The following is a 19,120-nucleotide window of genomic DNA, read 5'->3' on the forward strand; positions in this document are numbered from 1 at the left end:
GTAGGTAGGCTCCAGACACCCACCTTCACTACATCTCTTTTGAGACTGAAGTTTTATTTACTACTACTAGGATGCACTGTGTGAAATTCCAAGGCCACAAGAATCTTATGAATTTTTCTTAACTTTTGATTCTGTATTAAAAGTAAACATTATGTGAGTGTCTAGTCTTAACTCTAATCTATATGTATGCGGACTTATTCGTGAGAGAAGAGAAATCAGAAAGCTACCTACTCACATTGTTAGCATACTGAGTTAGGCCCTCATGGCCTGTCAGGCTCCCCGTCTCCTTTGGCCTGTCAGTCCTTCATTCCCATCTTTCTCAGTGAGTTCTAAACATCCTTTGGCTTGGAAGGAGGTAAGAGAGATTGTGGTTGTTTTTATATTGAAATACTTGGGGGGATGCTCAGATACTAAAGTGATCTAGTGCCTCTAGATTAAGTATTTCCAATATTCAGGCTTCCTAATAAGTTTTAGACTCTCTTGAAGTGAGAAATGTGACTTCTTTTCCATCTTGACATTGTTTCATGAACATAATTACTCAATGTTTACACAGGTGTAGTTTCCTGGGCAGCAAGATAAGTCACTTTCTCCCACCTTAGTCTCTTAAAAGAAAACTTAGTTATATGTTCAGATTTAATTAATTATCACAGGGACCTGTTTATTCATGTATGATCACCCTACAGAGGCCTGTAGAACACAGTTAATATTTTTTTGTGGGAAAATACATAGTTTGGACTCAAACTTTATTGTATATAACTGTCTTTCCCCTGCATAATGGTTCTCTCTCCTGCTGAAGCTTAGGCCATTATGGGTACAACTGCACAACATTTTGGAATGGGTGGGAGTGATCCTCACAGTGTGGGTCAATAAGACTCAGGCTGATGGGAATCACATTAGTGTTCTAAAAATAGCTGTCTAGACAGTGCTTTGAAGTTGCAGTTTGGGCTCTGAAGGTAGGGGTGGGCTTCAGAACTTAGGCTTCAGAGCCCCAGCTCCAGCCTGAGCAAAATCTTCAAAGCACTGTCTATACACTATACAGCTATTTTTAGAGCGTTGACTTGAACCCCTCTAGCCCAACTCTGTCAACCCAGACTGGGAATCTTGTTCCAAAATGTTGTATAGACATACTCAGTGTACTTGCAGCTGCTCCATTGGGACTGGTTCGATTGTTCGCATTTTGTTAGTGAGGCCCTGTGTGACCCAACAAGCTGAAGTCAGTGGCAATAGGTACATTTTTAACTAGATGAACTAATGGACTAGTTATCTCTGTGGGGTGTTGAGTATCCGCTCTACATAATTAGCACTGCATTTTCTGAGGTGAATGAGGTACAGAATTTAATATATCGCGCTTATTTAAACTTATGGTATTTTAGTGTTTCTCTTGTATCTTTTAAAATTCTTAAACCACAATAGACACTATGTGACACCTCTAGCTTTCTGAAAGTTCAGATTTCATTGCCATAAAATTATTTTATTCAGCACTGGCAAAATTCTTGGTACTCTACGGGTCAACAATTAAAGACAGTCCCTGTCCCAAAGTCCTGTTTTTGAAATTTTAAGCTAACACAGTAAAGTATAGAGAGAAGCTGACCTATTAAGATAGAATGCTTCTAGTCCATATATAGTATGAAATAAGACACAATTATTTTAGTCAATGTATTGTGCATTGAACTGGTGCACCTAAATGACCTTAAAGTACAAAGAAGCATGTCTGAGAAGTTGCATTAAAATGGTAATAAATCATAAGCAAGAAATGCTAAAAATTTTGGATAGGTTTCCAATAGTAGGTGCTTAAAAAATCATTTAGGATTGAAATGCTTTAATAGTTAAATGTTAATAGTGTAGTTTTTTTATTATAATTTATTAGTATTGTCCTAGATCAATTTATATTTCCAGTTAGACTTAAAAATTGTTATACAGACAAATTTAGCTTTCATGTGTTTGGTTCCCCGTCTCTCACCATTCAAATCAGTTTATCTGGTCCATTCACATTCCTCCAATTTTGTGAGTTACGTATATATGCTGAGGGCCAGGAACAATGCCTTTAATTTCAAAATATTGAAGATAGTTTTTAAAACAGGTCTGAGATAAGAGTCCCAGTCCAGACTAAGAAGTTATATTTTGTTACTAGAATAACCCATTTCTGTGGAGCAGATTTTAGTGTTGACAGTACAACATTTTTAACCAGTTAAAGGGAAAAAGAAGAGAAAGGAGAGAATCGTATCCATTTTCAGAGGAATTGGGAATTGAAAATTCTAAGATTTTTTTGTATGCTTTTTCATATTATAAATATATGATGGATTTGATGCAGGACTGATGGTCAGTGATTGAGTCAGTCTAGAATAATCTATTGATCTTTGCTGTTTAAACAGTTTTCGCAAGATTGTTCTCAAAACATTCTTTTTCAAATCAAATTCATAGTAGTCATAGGGGGGAAATAATCCAATTGCAAATTAGAAGTTAATGGGTTTTTTGCTATACAGCACCTTCATCGTGCTTCCTGACTCTGACTCACTGTGGTACTTTGCTTTTCATCAGATGCTCTTAAATTACAGGACCTGTACTGGGTGTAATCCTGAAACAAGCTGTTGGGAATTTGTTGCAGGCCAGATGGAGTACTAGGGGAGGCATTCTTAGTGGACTGAACACAGGAATGAGATCCAGGGACTTCCGGGTTATAATTCTTTCATTTGATGAATTACTTCCTTTGACATATGTGTATCTATCTGTGAAATGGGGATAACACTACCTCACAGGAGCATTGCAGAGATAATTAATGCTAAGACAGCTCTTTAATAACAAAAAGATGTATATAATTACTGAGTATAAATAATAGAAAATCTCTTAAACTAGAGCAATTCCAGAAACATCCATTAAAGCCCTATGTGGATGGGTGAAATTGATATTAAACCTAAATAACTGGTGTATATACAGACTCATAACACAAATGTAGCTTCTTTGCCCCTTCTTCAACATCCCATTTTAAAGGTAAATTGTAGATAGGTTCTTTTCTTTTTTTTGCAAATTCTAAGCTTTGGTTTTAAAAGACATTACGTTTGTATCGTTATACAGTCATAAAATGTAAGATGATGTGCTGCTGCCTTCCCAAAACAACTTTGTAAAAATATTGTCTCTCTAGCACAATAGTAACAAGTGTGGTACCTCTGTCCACTCCAATCACTTTCAGTGTAGCATGAACTTTAAAGCATATTTGGGACCATTTTACAACTGCACATAAAAATTTGGTAAAGGTTAGGTTGCTAATGTACTGAGACCACTCCATATCATGCTGACCAATACTGTCTCCTTGTTTCCTTGTATTCCCCATCTGTGTGTATGTCTTGTCTTATACTTAATCTTTTTGGGTCAGGAGCTCTCTCTCTGTTCTGCTTGTACAACACCTAGAGCAAAGGAATCCTAGTCTGGACTGGGTATCCTAGGCACTATGGTAAAACAAATAAATAATTAAACATGACAGTTTCTCTCTTCTCCCCCCCCACCTAAAATAAATTAACTGTAAAATGTTGTCCTTCCCTGAGATTTTCATTCTCCTCAACAGCACAGAGGCTGTCAGGCAGGATGTGTGTGTGTTGTGGGGGGGATGTGTGTGGGGTGTGGAGATGTTGTACTGTGTTCCGGAAAGTCTCATCTATGTACCTCCCTTTCTCCCTTAGCTCCTCCAGTTCAATTGCTCTGGTCTCAAGAGCCCATACTCTGTTTCTGAGGGCCATGAGTTGCTTTCCCCAAATGCACACATACACCATCTGCCTACATGCTGCATTCAGTGCAATAAATTGGATAGCTGCGATTCTGTTGCTGGATTTCTGCCTGCATTATTTTTACTCTTGCAGGGGTTTTGTTTGTTTGTCGTTGTGTTTTTTGAAGGGTATTTGTCCTAAGTTTAGAGTGTGTTTGTTAGATGTATCTTGCTCTCAGATGCCTTCTCTAAGGATAAGTCTACATAACAACTAGACACCCATGGCTGGCCTGTGCCAGCTGAATTGGGCTCTCAGGGATTGGGCTGCATGGCTGTTTCATTGCTGTGGAGACTTCCTGGCTCCGTCTGGAGCCTGGAGCCCAAGTTCTGGGACCCTCCCACCTTGCAGTGTCCTAGAGCCCAAGCCTGGAAGTCTTCACAGCAATGAAACAGCCCTGCGAGTCTGAATCCCATGAGCCCGAGTCAGCTAGCACAGGCCAGCCGTGGGTTTTAATTTGCTGTAAAGACAAATCCTATACTCCCTCACACAACACCCCTGTTTGCTGCTCCTGTTCTTGTGTTTAATTGGGAAGTACTTTGAGACTGAGGTTATGTCTACACCTAAAATGCGGCAGCAGCTCAGATGTAGCACTTCAGTGTAGACACTTACTACAGCAACAGGATCCCATCGTAGGTAATCCACCTCACAGAGGTGGTAGCTCGGTCGACAGAAGAATTCTTCCATTGACCTAATACTGTCTACACTAGGGGTAAAGTCGGCTTAAGTATGCTTCTTGTGTGTGGATTTTTCATACCCCTCAGAGATGTAGCTTTGATGTAACTTTTCAGTATAGACCGGTCCTGAGGCTTGGTCTGCATTTGAAAGTTATGTCGGCATATTTAGGTCAGTTAGTCTGATGTAGCTACGCTGACACAACTCCCAGTGTGGAAGCAGCTGTGTTGATTGAACTGTGCTTCCGTCAATGTAGCTAACATAGTTCAGGTAGGTAGTTTTCCTACATCAACAGAAAAACCTCTTCTGGCAATATAGGCTACATTTACGACACGGGGCTATGTAGATACACCCTGACTCCACCTTGTGTCTTCATTGCTGAGCCAGCAGGAGCTCAGAATGCTATGGAGAAAGTGCTCCACCCATGGTGAAAGAAGCATTTCATGTCTCTGCATCAGCTTCAGAAGTGGTGATAATTAGCCAAGGACTTTGCTACAGACAGCCCTTCTTGGCTAGAAGGTCAGTTACTGCAAAACTTGTTTATGGGGTGTGTGTGTGAATCTTTGAGACTTTGGCATGCTTTTCTCGGGAGTGGCCCAGGGCACAGTGTTAAGATTGTGACATAGCATATTCAAGGCTAAGGTATTCCTTCTTTAACTTAGAATACTGTAAAATAGTTTAGATTCAAAATTTGATTTACATTAAAACTATCATAGTGGGAAATATTCCATGCATTCCAAATAATCAAAAAAAAAAGTCTGAGAAAGCTGCAAAGGAAATTCAAAGAAAAATCTGATTGTGCATGTGTGTGTGAGAGAGAAAACAAAATAACCTGAACTGGAGCTTCTCAAACTTTTCCATATTGTATTGTCTTGTGAACTATTTCCCCTTCAACTTGCAATGCTGCAGATCACTCCCCTTTTGCAGTCATATTATAACATCCCTGTGGCAACTTCAGAAATGTACATAGAACAGTAGTACTTACTACATCTAAAATAGCTTAGATTCCTTTTCCAGCAGTTGAGCTAGCAGCTGGATATGGGGAGCTACCAGCATCATAGAGTTGCAGGATTTGGATGTGTATGTTGTGGTTGAAAGTAGAGATGAATTTGTTTTGGAGGCACAGAGCCTAATTAATGTGGTGTGCATTTTAAATAAGGTATCTTTTATACTAATAGTGAAACTACAGAGTTTTAGGTAGTGGGATAGACTTTGTTAAAGAATATTTCATATTACTTCCAGGCATTTTGGGAATCTTTCATTCTTTTAACAGCCTTTTATCATCTTATCTCATTGACCTCCTACTTTGAAGCATGTTTGTTTACATGTATCTTCACTCAGACATTGGCTATTTCTTTTGATCAGAGCTGACCCTTAGAAATATCAATTTCTTATTGTAGAGATTTTGATTAAATATGGCATATTTCCATTTGAAATTGTAGAAGTATATAGTAATTAGTTGTCTTTATTGACTTGCATCTCATGATATTTTTCTTTCTTAACATTTCTCCCTGACTGTGTGAACATGCAAGTAGTTATCTTTGTTAAATAAATATTAAGTAATGTTACATACAAATACCATTAAGAAAACATTACAGTTGCATGTTTAAGCACTCAAATCAGGAAATACCAGTGCTAAGACTTCATGTGTAACCTCAGTATTGTCTCTTCTGCATATGCATTACAGTGGTTCTTAATTATATGATCACTTAAAATTTCTCAAGCATGTATCATACAACTTCTTCTTCGAGTGCTTGCTCATGTCGATTCTGTTGTAGGTGCGTGCACGCCCCCGTGCACGGTTACCGGAATTTTTTTCTCCTTAGCAGCATCTGTAGGGCCGACTTCAGTGCCCTCTGGAATCCTGTGCACATGCTGCGGTACATAAGGTGCCACCTGCCCAATGGCCACTTAGTTCCTTCTTTCCGCCACTGACAGTTACTGGAACTGCGTTCTTTGCTACTGAGAGTGCCTCTTAGCATTTAGTGTTGTGTTCTTAAGTAGTTGTTAATTGAGTAATTAGTGTGTTTTGTTAGTGAACAGCTGTAAATACCTTAGTATTTAAGGTTTAGTCCCCTTAGGGACCTCTGTCTGGCAGCAGGGCATGCCCCGATCTCCGGGCTTTAAGCCCTGTAAGTCTTGTAGCAAGCCCTTCCCACTTAGCGATCCCCACCACAGTTGCCTGAAGCATCTGGGGGAGTTGCACAGGAAGGACAAGAGCTGGATATGTAAGGCATTCAGACCAAGGACTTGGAAAGAGTGGGAAATCCATCTGGAGGCCTTACTGATGGAGGCTGCCTTAAGACCAGACTCGGAGCCCTCTTGCTCCCTCTGAATGCTGAGCACCCCGTCTGTGCGGAGCGCCCCTCTGGCACCAGAACCTCCATGGCACCTACCTGCTTTGCCATCGAAGAAGAAGCAGAAGGAACAATGCTTGGAGACAGGTCCCTCCCCTGCTTAAGAAGACCAAGGACGCGGGGTTGAGTGCAGGACCATCACCGTCCAGCAGGCCAAGCAGACTCTGCAGGAGTAGGGCTCGCCGCCTAGAACCCTAAGTCCTCCGAGGAAGCCGACTCCAGGGAGCGCAAGAGGACCTCTGCAGCTCGTGGTGCCGTCGACACCAGAGGCATTTCAAGCGGCAAGAGATTTGATTGTCCTGCCCTTGCCTCCGACACCTATGACCCGGCTGGAGGAGGTGGGACCACTGGATGACTGCACTGCTCTCTGGAGCCCTGGCGTGCCTCTCCACGAGCCAGGTCGTGAGGAGAAGGTCTCCTCCCGCCAGGCACCGATCCCGGTGATGGGGAACGCACCCTTGGGGAAGACCGCCGGAGGCAGAACGCCGACATCGGAGGCATTCAATGACATCGACTCGGCACCGATCTCAGTCACCGGCACCAAAGGCCTCAGACCCAATGGTGCGGCACCAACCCCGATCAAGGTCTAGCAGGCGCTCACCATCGGGGAGTCGGCACCGATCGCTATCCCCAGCACAGATAAGTTTGCCTGTTCGTTCATGGTGCAGAACCTGGTCGCCGGCGCCCAGGGATGATTGGTGCCATCATCGATCCTCTGCAGCTAGACACTAACCTGCGGTGCAGCGATGTTCTTGCTCTTCCTCCTGGACTGGCACTGGTCTAGAGAACGATACCACCCATTGTAGGTGTCACACTCCCCGTCACTGAAGCGGCAGTCATCAGAGCACCAGAGGTCTTGGGAGGTCAGATACTGCTCCCGCTCTCCACAGCACCGCCCTGTGGGAAAAGAGTCAGGCTTGTGTCGTTGTTGGTTGCCAGAGAGTGAGTCCTGTTCCTCAGGAGAGGATAAATCCTCAGAGAGAGTCAGAGCTATTTACATACCACTTCAGTTATCATACAACTGAAGACATTCTTCCCCTGCATGTTGTTCATATGTGCTGCTTTCTGCCGAAGGTGTTTTAAATGCTACTTGTCTGTTCTTTATATTTGCTTGAATGCTTAGCCCTGAGACCAAATTTAATTTCTATGCGAGGCAATTTAAAATTACTATATTTTTTAACTCCTGTTTGTTATTTTGGGGTCTGTAATGACTCTGTGGTTTAAGGGGTTTGTCAGTGTAAACTAGGGAAAAGATAGTTATAAAGATATTATTATTTATTTATAATTTGCATTACCGTAGGACCCAGGAGCACTAGGCATGGACAGGAACTCCACTGTGCTAAGCACTGTACAAACACCGATCATAAAGTCTATCCAGTCTTGGTATAAGACGAGAGACAACAGATGAGAGACAGACAGATGAGCCGGTGCAAGGAAACAATGAGACTGTATTTGTCAGAATAATAAGCAGTGGTTTCTGTATACCAGCAACCTAATGATTGCTCTGATGCCTACAAAAGAAACTTAACAAAGGTGATAATTTGAGGAGGGATTTGAAGATGCATAGGGAGGTGATTTTATGGATTTTTACAGAGAGTACTTCAGCTGAAGTGCATGGGGCAGCATAGGAGAAGGCACAGAGATGCTTGTTTGAAAATGTAATATGGGCAGTGGAGTCTGGCATTGTGGACTCATCAGAGGTGAGCACTGGCAGCTTGTTTGTGAATGAGAGATTATAGAAAGACTGGGGACTAACTGTGAAGGGCCTTGAAAGCGAAGACAAGCTCATTATGTTTGATGCAAAGAGAAGGGGGAGCCAGTGGAGTAATTCAAAGCGAGAGTTGACTTGGTCAAGGTAATGATTTTGTCTGGTTTGCAGTAGCCAAACCACTTTTAAACAGTGTTAAACGGAATCAGTTGTGAAATGATTCAAAATGGCTTGTGTGCGGATGGGACCTTAATAGCTGTGTCATGCAAACATATTTGGGAAACACTGCCTTATTTTGAACTTCTCTAAGTAGAATTTTGTCTTTTCCAGGCCCAGATTGCCTTTCTTCAAGGGGAAAGGAAGGGACAAGAAAATCTGAAGAAGGATCTAGTGCGGCGAATCAAAATGCTGGAATATGCTCTTAAACAGGAAAGGTACATCACTTTTAAGATACTAGAGAATTTTGTTCAAAAAGTTCCTTATAAAATTGCAAAAGACAAATATTAGCATTGTGGTTCATCAAAGGAAAAAGGATCCTAAAGAAGAATGTTCATCACTTTTCAATAAAAAATAATTAAACAGCTGTAAATGTAATTGCTTAAAACAGTGTAGATCAGTATAAAGCTGTAAATAAAATCATAAATGCAGTTGAGTTAGTTCATGTCACTAGACAGACTACTTTTGATTAAACTGCACGAGGTAGGAAAATTTGTAATGACCTTGAATGCATATTTATATCAAGTGTCAGTGTGGACAATGAAAAATCCAGAAAAGGCTGACTGAAAGAGTATTGCTGCATAGTAAATTTAACATGCTGTGTGCTAGTCCTATTCTAACTTCTCTTTCATTGTTGTCTAATTTGTCAAGAAAGCAAAGGTGTGATCCATGGGAAGGCATGATTTTTTCAGAAAATTTACACCGTGCAAGCAAGATTTGTTGGTCTGTTTGCATTATGCTTCATGACAGAGGATGTTGGGGAGATGCCTATCCCAGATCAATTCTTTTGAAGCAATAAGAATTACTCACTTACATTGAGTGATTGTCAAAAAGAGATGATTAAATAGCATCAAGTCAGCAGAACCTAGCAGAGGTTTTTTTTTGTTTTGTTTTTTGTTTTTTTTAATTCAGGAGTTGACAGAGATTTTGAATTAAGTGGCTGAGCTGTTAACAAAAGTATGAAATCTCATTTAAATCCGTTATTGTAGCAGAGGATTGGAGGGTAGGAAATGCTATAAATATCATTAAAAAGATGCTGAAGGTGATATTGGAAATCAGACAAAAGGGCTTTATTGTGGAGTCTGGTTAAATAATTGAAGCAGTCATTTAAAGATAGAGGGTGAAATCCTCTCCCTCACTCTGGCCCGTTCATGCCATATTAAAGGGCCAGAGCAGCATAAAGGGGTCCTGAAAGCTTCATATTCAACCAGGGCGGGATTCCCTTGATGCAGTCATTGTAGAAAAGAGTCGAAAGGCTGCCTTCTAAAGATGTTATTGCAATCCCTAGCATAGTGGATAGGAGGAATTTGTCGACGCTGGGATCACATCATACAGCATTGTAGAGATTCCAGACAGCACTCTGGTCCATAGGACAACCCCCAGGAGGCTGCCATAATTTAAACAATTCCCCAGGGCTGTTTCCACTCCAACCACCTGGAGCAGAATTGGGAGGGCACAAAGATGGCTTAAAGCCACTTTAGTCCTTCCTTCCCTTCCTGGGCATTGAGTTCTGTGCTGTGCCTCTTAGAGACATGGCATAGAATCTCACCCAGAACTTATGAAACACCTGAGTGAGCATGATAGGATGGGAATAAACCAGCATAACTTCTGTAAAGGAACATCATACCTCTCCAATCTGCTAGAACTACTTGAGTGTGTCCTGAGTCATGAATAAGATTCAATTTAACTTCTCGACTCCTTTTCACATTTACACTGAGTCAGAGGTGCCCACAATTCTTCGCTACTACTTCAGATTCATGGCACAGGTTTGTAGATCTTGAAGTTCCAGTCCTTTTCTCTTCAAACTTCTCTTGACAGAGTCTTTTCTTCATATCCTCAGTCTTCCATATCCTTTCTTCTTGTTCTCTTGCTCCCATGCTTTCTCTGCTGGTCATTCTTTTCCCAGGCTTATCATGTATCCAGCCCACCTCAAACATGTGCTCTCCAGACTGTTACCTGAAAGTTCCAAATTCATCTTGCTCCTAATTTCTTCCATGTACACTCTATCTGCCCTCCACATATTTATTTTCTACTACCTATATCTTCTTTTCTTCCATCTCTGTAAGACCCGTTTCCAAACTAGAGACAGCAGAGACAAACATGCAGCATACATTTTTTTTCTTTCAGTTTGTTACTTAATTGCTGGTCCCACAGTACTTGTGCCACCTTTTTCGCTGCTGCCCATGCACACGTGGTTCTTTTTAGTTCTCTGATGGCACTCAGTGTACTTCCCAAGTACACAAATCTTCTTCTGATTCAGCTTCTCTCCTGAAACTTCAATCAGCAGCTCTTCTTCCACCTTTCATACTTGCATAATCAGTTTTCTTTGTGTTTAACTTCAAACATAGATGCGCACTCTGATACCATATTTACTAATTCCTCTTTGCTGTTGGTCAAAAAGCCCAGATCATCAGCATACATTAGATTTCTCTGGATCTCCACAGGCTTGGTTCTCCTACTAATTAACTCCATAACAAGGATGAAGAGAAATGGACTGAGCACACTGCCTTGTCTCAGTCCTGCCGTCACCTCAAAACTCTCCATAATTCCATGTATTTATACCACCTTAGCTCTTGACCCTTAATACAACTCCTTTATTGCCTCCACTTCTTGAAGTCCCTTTCCCATCCATCTGAATAGTCCAAACACTAGCTTCCGTGGAACCTAGCCATGTGCTTTCTAAAGATCAATAAATGCTACATAGAAGTAGCATTTATCATTCTTTCAGACTTCTGTTTCATTGAAAATTGCATCTATTGTACTCATTCCCTTCCTAAAACCGTATTGCTCTTCTTATATTTTCTCTACTTTGTCCCTCAACCTTGCCTCCAAAACTGTCTCAAGGATTTGAGAGGCTGACTTAACAGGATGATGCATCAATAGATGTTTGGATCATTTGCCTTCCACTTCACACACAGGCTCTGGTGCTGTGCTATTCCTCAGCAGAACATTGTGCCTCTGTTTAGTGTCATTCACCTCACGCTAAATTGGTTAATGTCAAAGTGATCTTGGCCATGCATATCATCACAGGCATCCTACAACCCACTCCTATCTCATGTCTACCAGTTCTAAGCAATATAGCCCCTCCACACATTGATCACAGATGGTTGGAAAAGCTATGTGCCAGTCCAAGTCTCCCACTGGACACAGACGTTTTCAGTCACCCCAAGCATGACTTACATCAAGGCATTCATTGTGGTCTCAATTGCCAGACTGGAATGTGTCAGCAGCAACCTGATGGCATGATGAGTGGTCAGTTTGTTGCTGATCCGACTGTTTGACCTCCTGGATTTGACCTGCCATGTCACCTTTGGGCTCTGCTGAACAGGTTCCGAATTGGCCAACGAACATGCACAGCCAGCCTCTACACATGGGATCTGTGCGATGACCCACTTTGTCACTGTGGCCTCCGTCAGTCAATGGCACATGTTGTTGATGAGTTTAGATGACTAGATTTCATGGTGGCCTTAGGGCCTTTTATTGTGCTGATGAAACTGCAAAGGTGTAGATGTGGTGGTCCATGGGTTTCTTGTACGTAGTTGTCTGTAGGGTTCCATTGCTGAAGCTGATTGTGGTGTCCAGGAAGTTGATGCTAATGTGGGAGTGTTCTAGAGAAAGTTTAATGGATGGGTGGAGGTGGTTGTAGTTGTGGTGAAAACCTGTGTGTGTGTTTAGGTTACTTGTCCAGAGGATGGAAGTATCATCAGTATATTTTAGGTATACTATTCATTTTGTGGTGCATTTGTCCAGACATTCTTACTCATAGTGCCCATGAAGAGGTTGGTGTATTGAGGAGCCATTCTGTTCCCATGGTTTGGACAAAGTGTTTCTTGTTGAATATAAAATTGTTATGGTGATGAAATGGATGAGTTTTTGGCAATGTGTTTGAGGTGGATAGATCAGTGTTGTTCATTGTCTTGTAGATATTTGAGGCAGGCAATAATGCCGTCGTGAGGGAAGTTGGTGTATAGGGAGGTGACCTCCACAGTGGCAAGGATGGTGTTCTGAAATTAACCTCCTTCAGAATGCCAGTAACCCACCCTCATCTCCCCCACCTTTTTTTCCCCTCTCCTTTTTCCACCCATGATTAACAAGGTGTTATCTGACCACTTCACCTTGATTGGTTCCTTGAAATGTGTTTACTTAATGCTAAACAATCTATTCCTCCTTGTTTTTAGGAGTGACAGTCTGAGTACCTTTCCTAGACCTGACGAGCTCTGTGCGTGAGCTCAAAAGTTTCACTCTCACCAATAGAAGTTGTCTCTCTAAGGCTGTCTATACTAGATACCTTACAGTAGCAGGGCTGGGCTGCTGCAGCTGCTCTCTTATCAGCATAATTAAATCACCCTCAACAAGCAGCAGTAGCTATGTCGCCCGCCGTTATAGTGCTGTCCACACCGGCACTTCTGTGGGTAAAACTTATGTCTGTCAGGGTTGTGGTTTTTTTTCACGCCCCTGACAGACAAAAATCTACTGACAAAAGTGCTAGTGTAGGCATAGCCCAAGAAATTTACTAGGCATTTAAACTCTTATGCTTGTTTAGTGCATAAAATGACCACTAACAGAGATAAGGAAAAAACTCCACTTGCTCACCTATGGTTATAGTGTTCCATATTTATCCATTAACGGATAGTCTTGCATCTTTCTTTGAAGTTTGTGGTCTTAGCCACTGTCAGTCAGGTTACCAAACTAGATGGTCAACAGATCTGATCTGGTATGACAGTCCTTTCTTCTTCTGTTTTTATCATTTTTAAATTAAATTCAGTGTTTCTGAATGGTTTATGCTGACAGCTATTTATAGAAATCTGTGATTTAAAGCAGCAATCTTCACTTGCCAGTTGCTCAAGAAACAATCTGGTATTGGTTTTGTGAGGATCTCTGAGCAGCAATTTTGTTTGGTACTTAGGGCTGGTTTACACTTACCGCGCGATTTGGCAGCAGTTGACAGGAGTTACGCAAACTACACAGAGTAGTTTGCGTAACTCACGTCGACTGCTCTGCTTCCCTTCTGCGCGCTGTTTACATTGCGCTGAGCTGACGGGAACAGCGTTCCAGTCAACGCAGCGCTACGCTACTTGAGGGATGGACTTACTCAGTTGACTTCCTGATCAATTGAACGGGTCTCATGGACTGTTCAATCGATCCAGAAAGATCGAATTTGCCGCTGTCAGTATAAACATAGCTTTAGAGGAAGGGCAGCATACTGAGCACAAGAAGTACTGCTGTCTTTCACAACAGTATTTTCCTAAATCACCTCTCAATCCTGGTTAGCCAACATTCAGTGACAAGTGTGTATTGATTGTTCCCAGTGAACATCTGGGAGTTACAAAAAGGACAATCTGCCAGAGAGGAGAGGAACTTTCTCCCAGCCAATAGTGATGAGGCAGGAGAAAGAGGAGGGCAAGATTGGGGAGAGGTGGAGAATAAAGATCAGGTAATTAAGAGATAAAAAGAAGATTACTTTAATCCTGCCCTGCCCTCCAAATTTACCAAGTCTTTATCAAGCAAATAACCAAACCTGTTAGTCATGGGCCTGTGTGTAAAATGCTGATTCATAGTAGGGTCCATTGGCAGCATGTCATGATATGTGGGAGTGGCACTGATTTCTCAAGGATGTTCTGCCCTGAATCAGTGTTCAGCACATTTTTTCAGTCTCTGAAAATGATTAACTTAATTTCTGACCAGTGTCATTCTCTAAAAAAATGACTCTTTCGTGATTTTATAGTGATTACTTCTGTATTTTCCACTATGGAGCATAGTGTTTTTGGTTGTTGTCCCTGGCAAAGGTAAACTTTAATATTTAAGGACACAATGATTTCTATCAAGGATTCTTTAAAACATTGTATACAAAAGGCATTTAAGAAGAGAGGGTTGATCAGTAATTAATTTGAACACTCATTCATTTGCTGGTTCAAAAGCAATTTTCCTGTAATTTTGCTACCATCCAGCAGATTGCAGTGTAAGACTTCGTTCACACTTCAAGGTTATTTGATTACTTTTTCAATTGTAAAGTTGTTTGGTTACCGGTTAGTTGTTTAAATTGTTATCCCTGGATTTTCAGGAGCTAACTAAAAACATACTAATCTCTCATAAGTATATGTCCAACAACTAATAATTGGTCTGTTACTCATTCTTTTTCTAGAGTATTTTAACCAAACAACTGAACTCTTGGGCCACTTCTCTAGAAATACTTAATTTGCTTTTTATGTTGTTTTTTTAAAATGGTGTGTCTGGTCAGAGTAAGACTGGCGCCTTCTCCCCGGCCAGGATATCTCTCAGTGCTGTTCCTGGCAGTCTTTCTTGTTTACATCTATTGGTCTGGCAACTCCTCCTAGTACTTCTATGGATGTTTGGCAGGCACTCTAAGAACAGCTGGATTGGATTCTTCAGGTCTGCATACTGAAATATTTCCAAGAAATAGCGGCATTTCTTGATTAGAAATCAAATTGGTTTCTTTCTATGAATTAGTTTGTGAGCAATGAAAGTCTTCCAACCTAGGTCATTTATATTGAGAGTTTAAAATTTAACCAAGTTTCTTGTTCTCAACTCTTGAGATGTTGGGGCAGCCATATTGAATAGCAAATATGCATTACTTGCACAGTGGATTAGCAGTTTGTGTATAGTGAAAGAAGCAAAGCAATGAATTAGCTAATAAAGTGATAAAGCAAAAGTAGTTGTACTCATCCTCCTTATCTTAATAACTAAGCAGGTCTATTTAGTAACATAGCTTTACAGTCTAAAAATATCATCCTTCCAAATGACTTTCAAAACTGGTTGCACTTGGAAAATAACTTTGATAACTTAATGTTTGTTCAAGCCAATTGTTTTCATATCATTTTACTTTTCAGTCTCTGCATATTGCTGCTCATACAAGTTATTCTTTTCAGAAATTAATATAGATGTTAATAATTCAGTGATATACATCTCATCAAAATAATAATTTTCATGTGAAGATAAGGTAGTACATCTTTAAGTGTAATTTCTTATCGTCCAAACTTTAGGGCATGCTTTTGACCAAGTGCCATAATGATCATATAGGAAACCAAAGTTTCTCCATTTATCTGCAGCACAAACACAAGTATAGGTAGCTGCAATGCAAAATTCTCCATGTATGCTACTATATCTGAACTCTAACCTGAAGCGGCCAGTTTGAGTTTTAAAAGTGTAGTTCTGTTGGACCTAGTCAGAATTGGACAGCAAGATATAAGTTTGAGAGAATTGAGAAATGTAGTAAACATACCATAATGAGAAGTATTAAAATCTATTGATGTAGAAGGAGTGCAGGGAAAAGTTAAAGACTAAATAAGGTGCAATGAATACCTCTGAAAACAGAAAATGCAAAGAAAATAAATGGTCATGGTGGATCAATAAGTATCTGCTCAAACTTCTGAGGTTTAAAAGAAACTCCACTTGAATTGAAGAAGGGGATAGGAAACAAAGCTAAATAGAATGCGTTTAACATGGACAAGGAAAAAGGTGAGAGCCATGAAGAAAATGAATTAATTACCTTGATGTGACAGGAATAAGAAGGGTTTTTAAAAATGTACTGGGATGGGAGGAGGAACCTGCCCAAGAAAGTAGGTCCATTAATAAATGAAGATGTGGATTAAATTAATAATTTGTTGAAAATACCTCCATGTACTGAACTGCTTCTTAAAATATTTCATTCCAAGAAAAAGTTATAGATAGAAAGTAATGAAAGGCACCCCAAGTATAGCTACAGATAAAAGAAAGGTGAGTGCTTGTGCACACATACATTCCACTACCAGTGTACATGCGCCCAGTGCACGCACTTTGGAAACTTTTGCCACCTGTACAGAAGATAGTGCATGTGCCCCTGCTGTCCTCTTGCATGGAGCTGATGGCATAAAGGGGGCAGCCACCTCCCTCTCCATTCATTCTTACTACCTATGGTGAGAATTGGAGCTCCCCATTATTCTTGACCTTCAGTTTTCTTCCATTAGTCATCTTAAATAAGAAAAGATCTTTATCTATATTTAGTTTAGATACTTAACTGATTCTGGGTGCTTTTGCTATGCAAAAATCCTCAAGATTTAAACGGCGTGCCCCTTGCAAGGCTCTGATCCCTATAAGCATAAGGCACAAATATTGTCTAATCTGTGTGGGCAAGAAGCATGTGAGGGACAAATGTCCCTTTTGTACCCCTTTTCTGATGAGGAAAAAGAAGTAAAGGGACTTCTGCCTTAGAGTACATCTACTAGAAAAGGCAATGTATCCCTCTTCAGAGCGTGACCGTGATCATGATTAGACAAAGAACTCCTGCATGAGGAATATCCCTCTGGTGGCCCCAAAACCAAAATTGGGTGAGAAACGTCATTCATCTCTCTCTCCTATAGCCTCTTCAAAGCATTCAAAACTGTCTTTTTCCTATGAAACTATCAGACTGTTTCAGTCTTTGTTCCACAAAAAGGACAAATCTTCAAAAAAATTCCTCTGGTGCCAAGTCGATGTCTGGTCAAAAACACCAACGCTCATTGGCTGAGGTGGCACCATCAACTACGGTTTCATCGGGCCATCACAACTGGTTTCTTCACCTTTGCCAAAGAAATGTCATCTCCAGCATCGTTGGTCGAGTACCACCATTTTATCAGAAGAATGCTTACTTCTGATATTGATGCCATTGATACCACAGACATTCTTTGCAGCAAAAGATCTATTGTGTCACCCTCTGCCTGACTTTCCCTTACATCATTCAGCAAGAAATACTGCTTCAACCACGTTGACCACTCTTGGCATAATTTGTCACCCCAGTACCATTAGCTCTATTTCTGTTATCATGGGTTTCACCTTTGAACCTTTGGCAACAATATAGTTGCCATTGTTATGAATGATAACAGCATTTTTGTTAGCTATTACTTCTGTGATGAAGATGTCCAAGCTTCAGGCACTACTAGGGCATCCTTCCTTTGATCCTTCCACAGTATTCTACAAAGACAAGGTCTCACTTAAGCTGCACCCTAAATTTATGCTTAGTCATCTCTGCACTCTCCCTCAATCAAACCATTCATTCTCCAGTGTACTTTTTGAAGTCCTATCCTAGCGAAGCTGAAGAATGGCTTCAAACTGTGCATGTTTGGAGGGCTTTATCCTTCTACCTATACCACACAGTCTTTGAGATTATTTGCTAGACATTTTTATAAACTATACTGAAAGGATTAAAGGGTAGTCTGGTACAGCTCAGAGTATATCACATTGCATTTCTGACTGTATCAAGCTCTGGTATGACCTAACAAAGGTCTTTCATCTACAGAGGATAACAGTCCATTCCACTAGGGCTCATCCATTTCATCATCCTTTTTAAGCCACTTTCCTATAGAGTTAATTTACAATGCAGCATCATGGTCATCAGCACTTAGTTCTACAGACACTATGTTATTAATCAAGCTTCCTGCGACAATTGCAACTTTGGCAAGTCAGTGCTGTAGTCTCTCATCAAGTAATCTGAAATCCCGTCACCTGTAAGGAAACTGCTGGTGAGTCATTTACAGTGGAGTGTATGTATACACAATCGTTCAAAGGAGAAAAAACAGTTACTTATCTGTACAGTAACTGTTTGTTGAGATGGTGTGCGTGCGTGCGTGCGTGCGTGCGTGCGCGCGCACGTTCAACAACCCTACCATCTTCCCCACTACATTGGATAGTTGCTTTTGGCAGTCCGAAGGAGAGAGAGGCAATGGCTGTGCCATTTTATACACTCGGCTCTGTGCACAAGGAAAGCGGCGGAGCATGTGCCACCTGTTGGTGCTGCTGGGAAAAGTCTCCAACTCAAGTGAATTCACCTTCAGTGGAAAGAGTACATGCACAATGCACCTTGAAGAACAGCTCTTACTATATAAGTAAGTAACCAGTTTGTATGAGAATTTTTAGAAAATATCGGCATATATAAATTAGTAGGTCTGAGTAACATATATATTGGGAGTTAAAGGAATTAATTACAAATTTATTTAATTTAACCTCTTAGTTTCATCCCATCATTCCTAGTCCTGTTTTGGTGTACCATTATAGAAAACATTCTCCTCATCTCTTGATGTTAATAGCTTTCAAAAATATTTATAGCCTTTTCTACACTCAGTTTCCCACAATGTTTGCACAGACAAGCAATACATAATCATCTAAAATGTTCTGAGTAAAGTCAGTCCCTTCATCTGTGTGATCATTTCTATTGCTCCTCTTCTGTTGCTTCCCTCAGTTTGTCAGTATCTTTCTGATCCAGAATTGAATGGAATATTCAGTATAATTGAAAGACAGATTACTAGGAAACTAGCACTGTAACTGAGGGTATGTCTAGATCAATCTATCTGGATTGATTGAGCGGAAGTGAAGACCCACTCAATCGATCCAGAAGTTGATCTATTAAAACCACTTCCAAAAAAGTGTGTGTAGTGCTG

At 40.8% G+C, this 19,120-nt stretch overlaps 1 protein-coding gene across 2 annotated transcripts in view; it reads left to right on the forward strand.

Moving 5' to 3' along the window:
• Positions 1-19,120, forward strand: part of STRN (striatin) — a 95,227-nt gene that overhangs the window by 6,988 nt on the left and 69,119 nt on the right. For both annotated transcript variants that reach the window (XM_067562673.1, XM_067562674.1), the window contains exon 2: positions 8,826-8,929. In XM_067562673.1, coding sequence (XP_067418774.1) covers positions 8,826-8,929 — 104 coding nt within the window. The remainder of the gene's footprint in view (positions 1-8,825; positions 8,930-19,120) is intronic.

Source organism: Emydura macquarii, unplaced genomic scaffold (genome assembly GCF_026122565.2).
Source record: "Emydura macquarii macquarii isolate MOO-44397 ecotype Brisbane River unplaced genomic scaffold, CSIRO-AGI_Emac_v2 contig_2457, whole genome shotgun sequence".
NCBI classification, from domain to species: domain Eukaryota; kingdom Metazoa; phylum Chordata; order Testudines; family Chelidae; genus Emydura; species Emydura macquarii.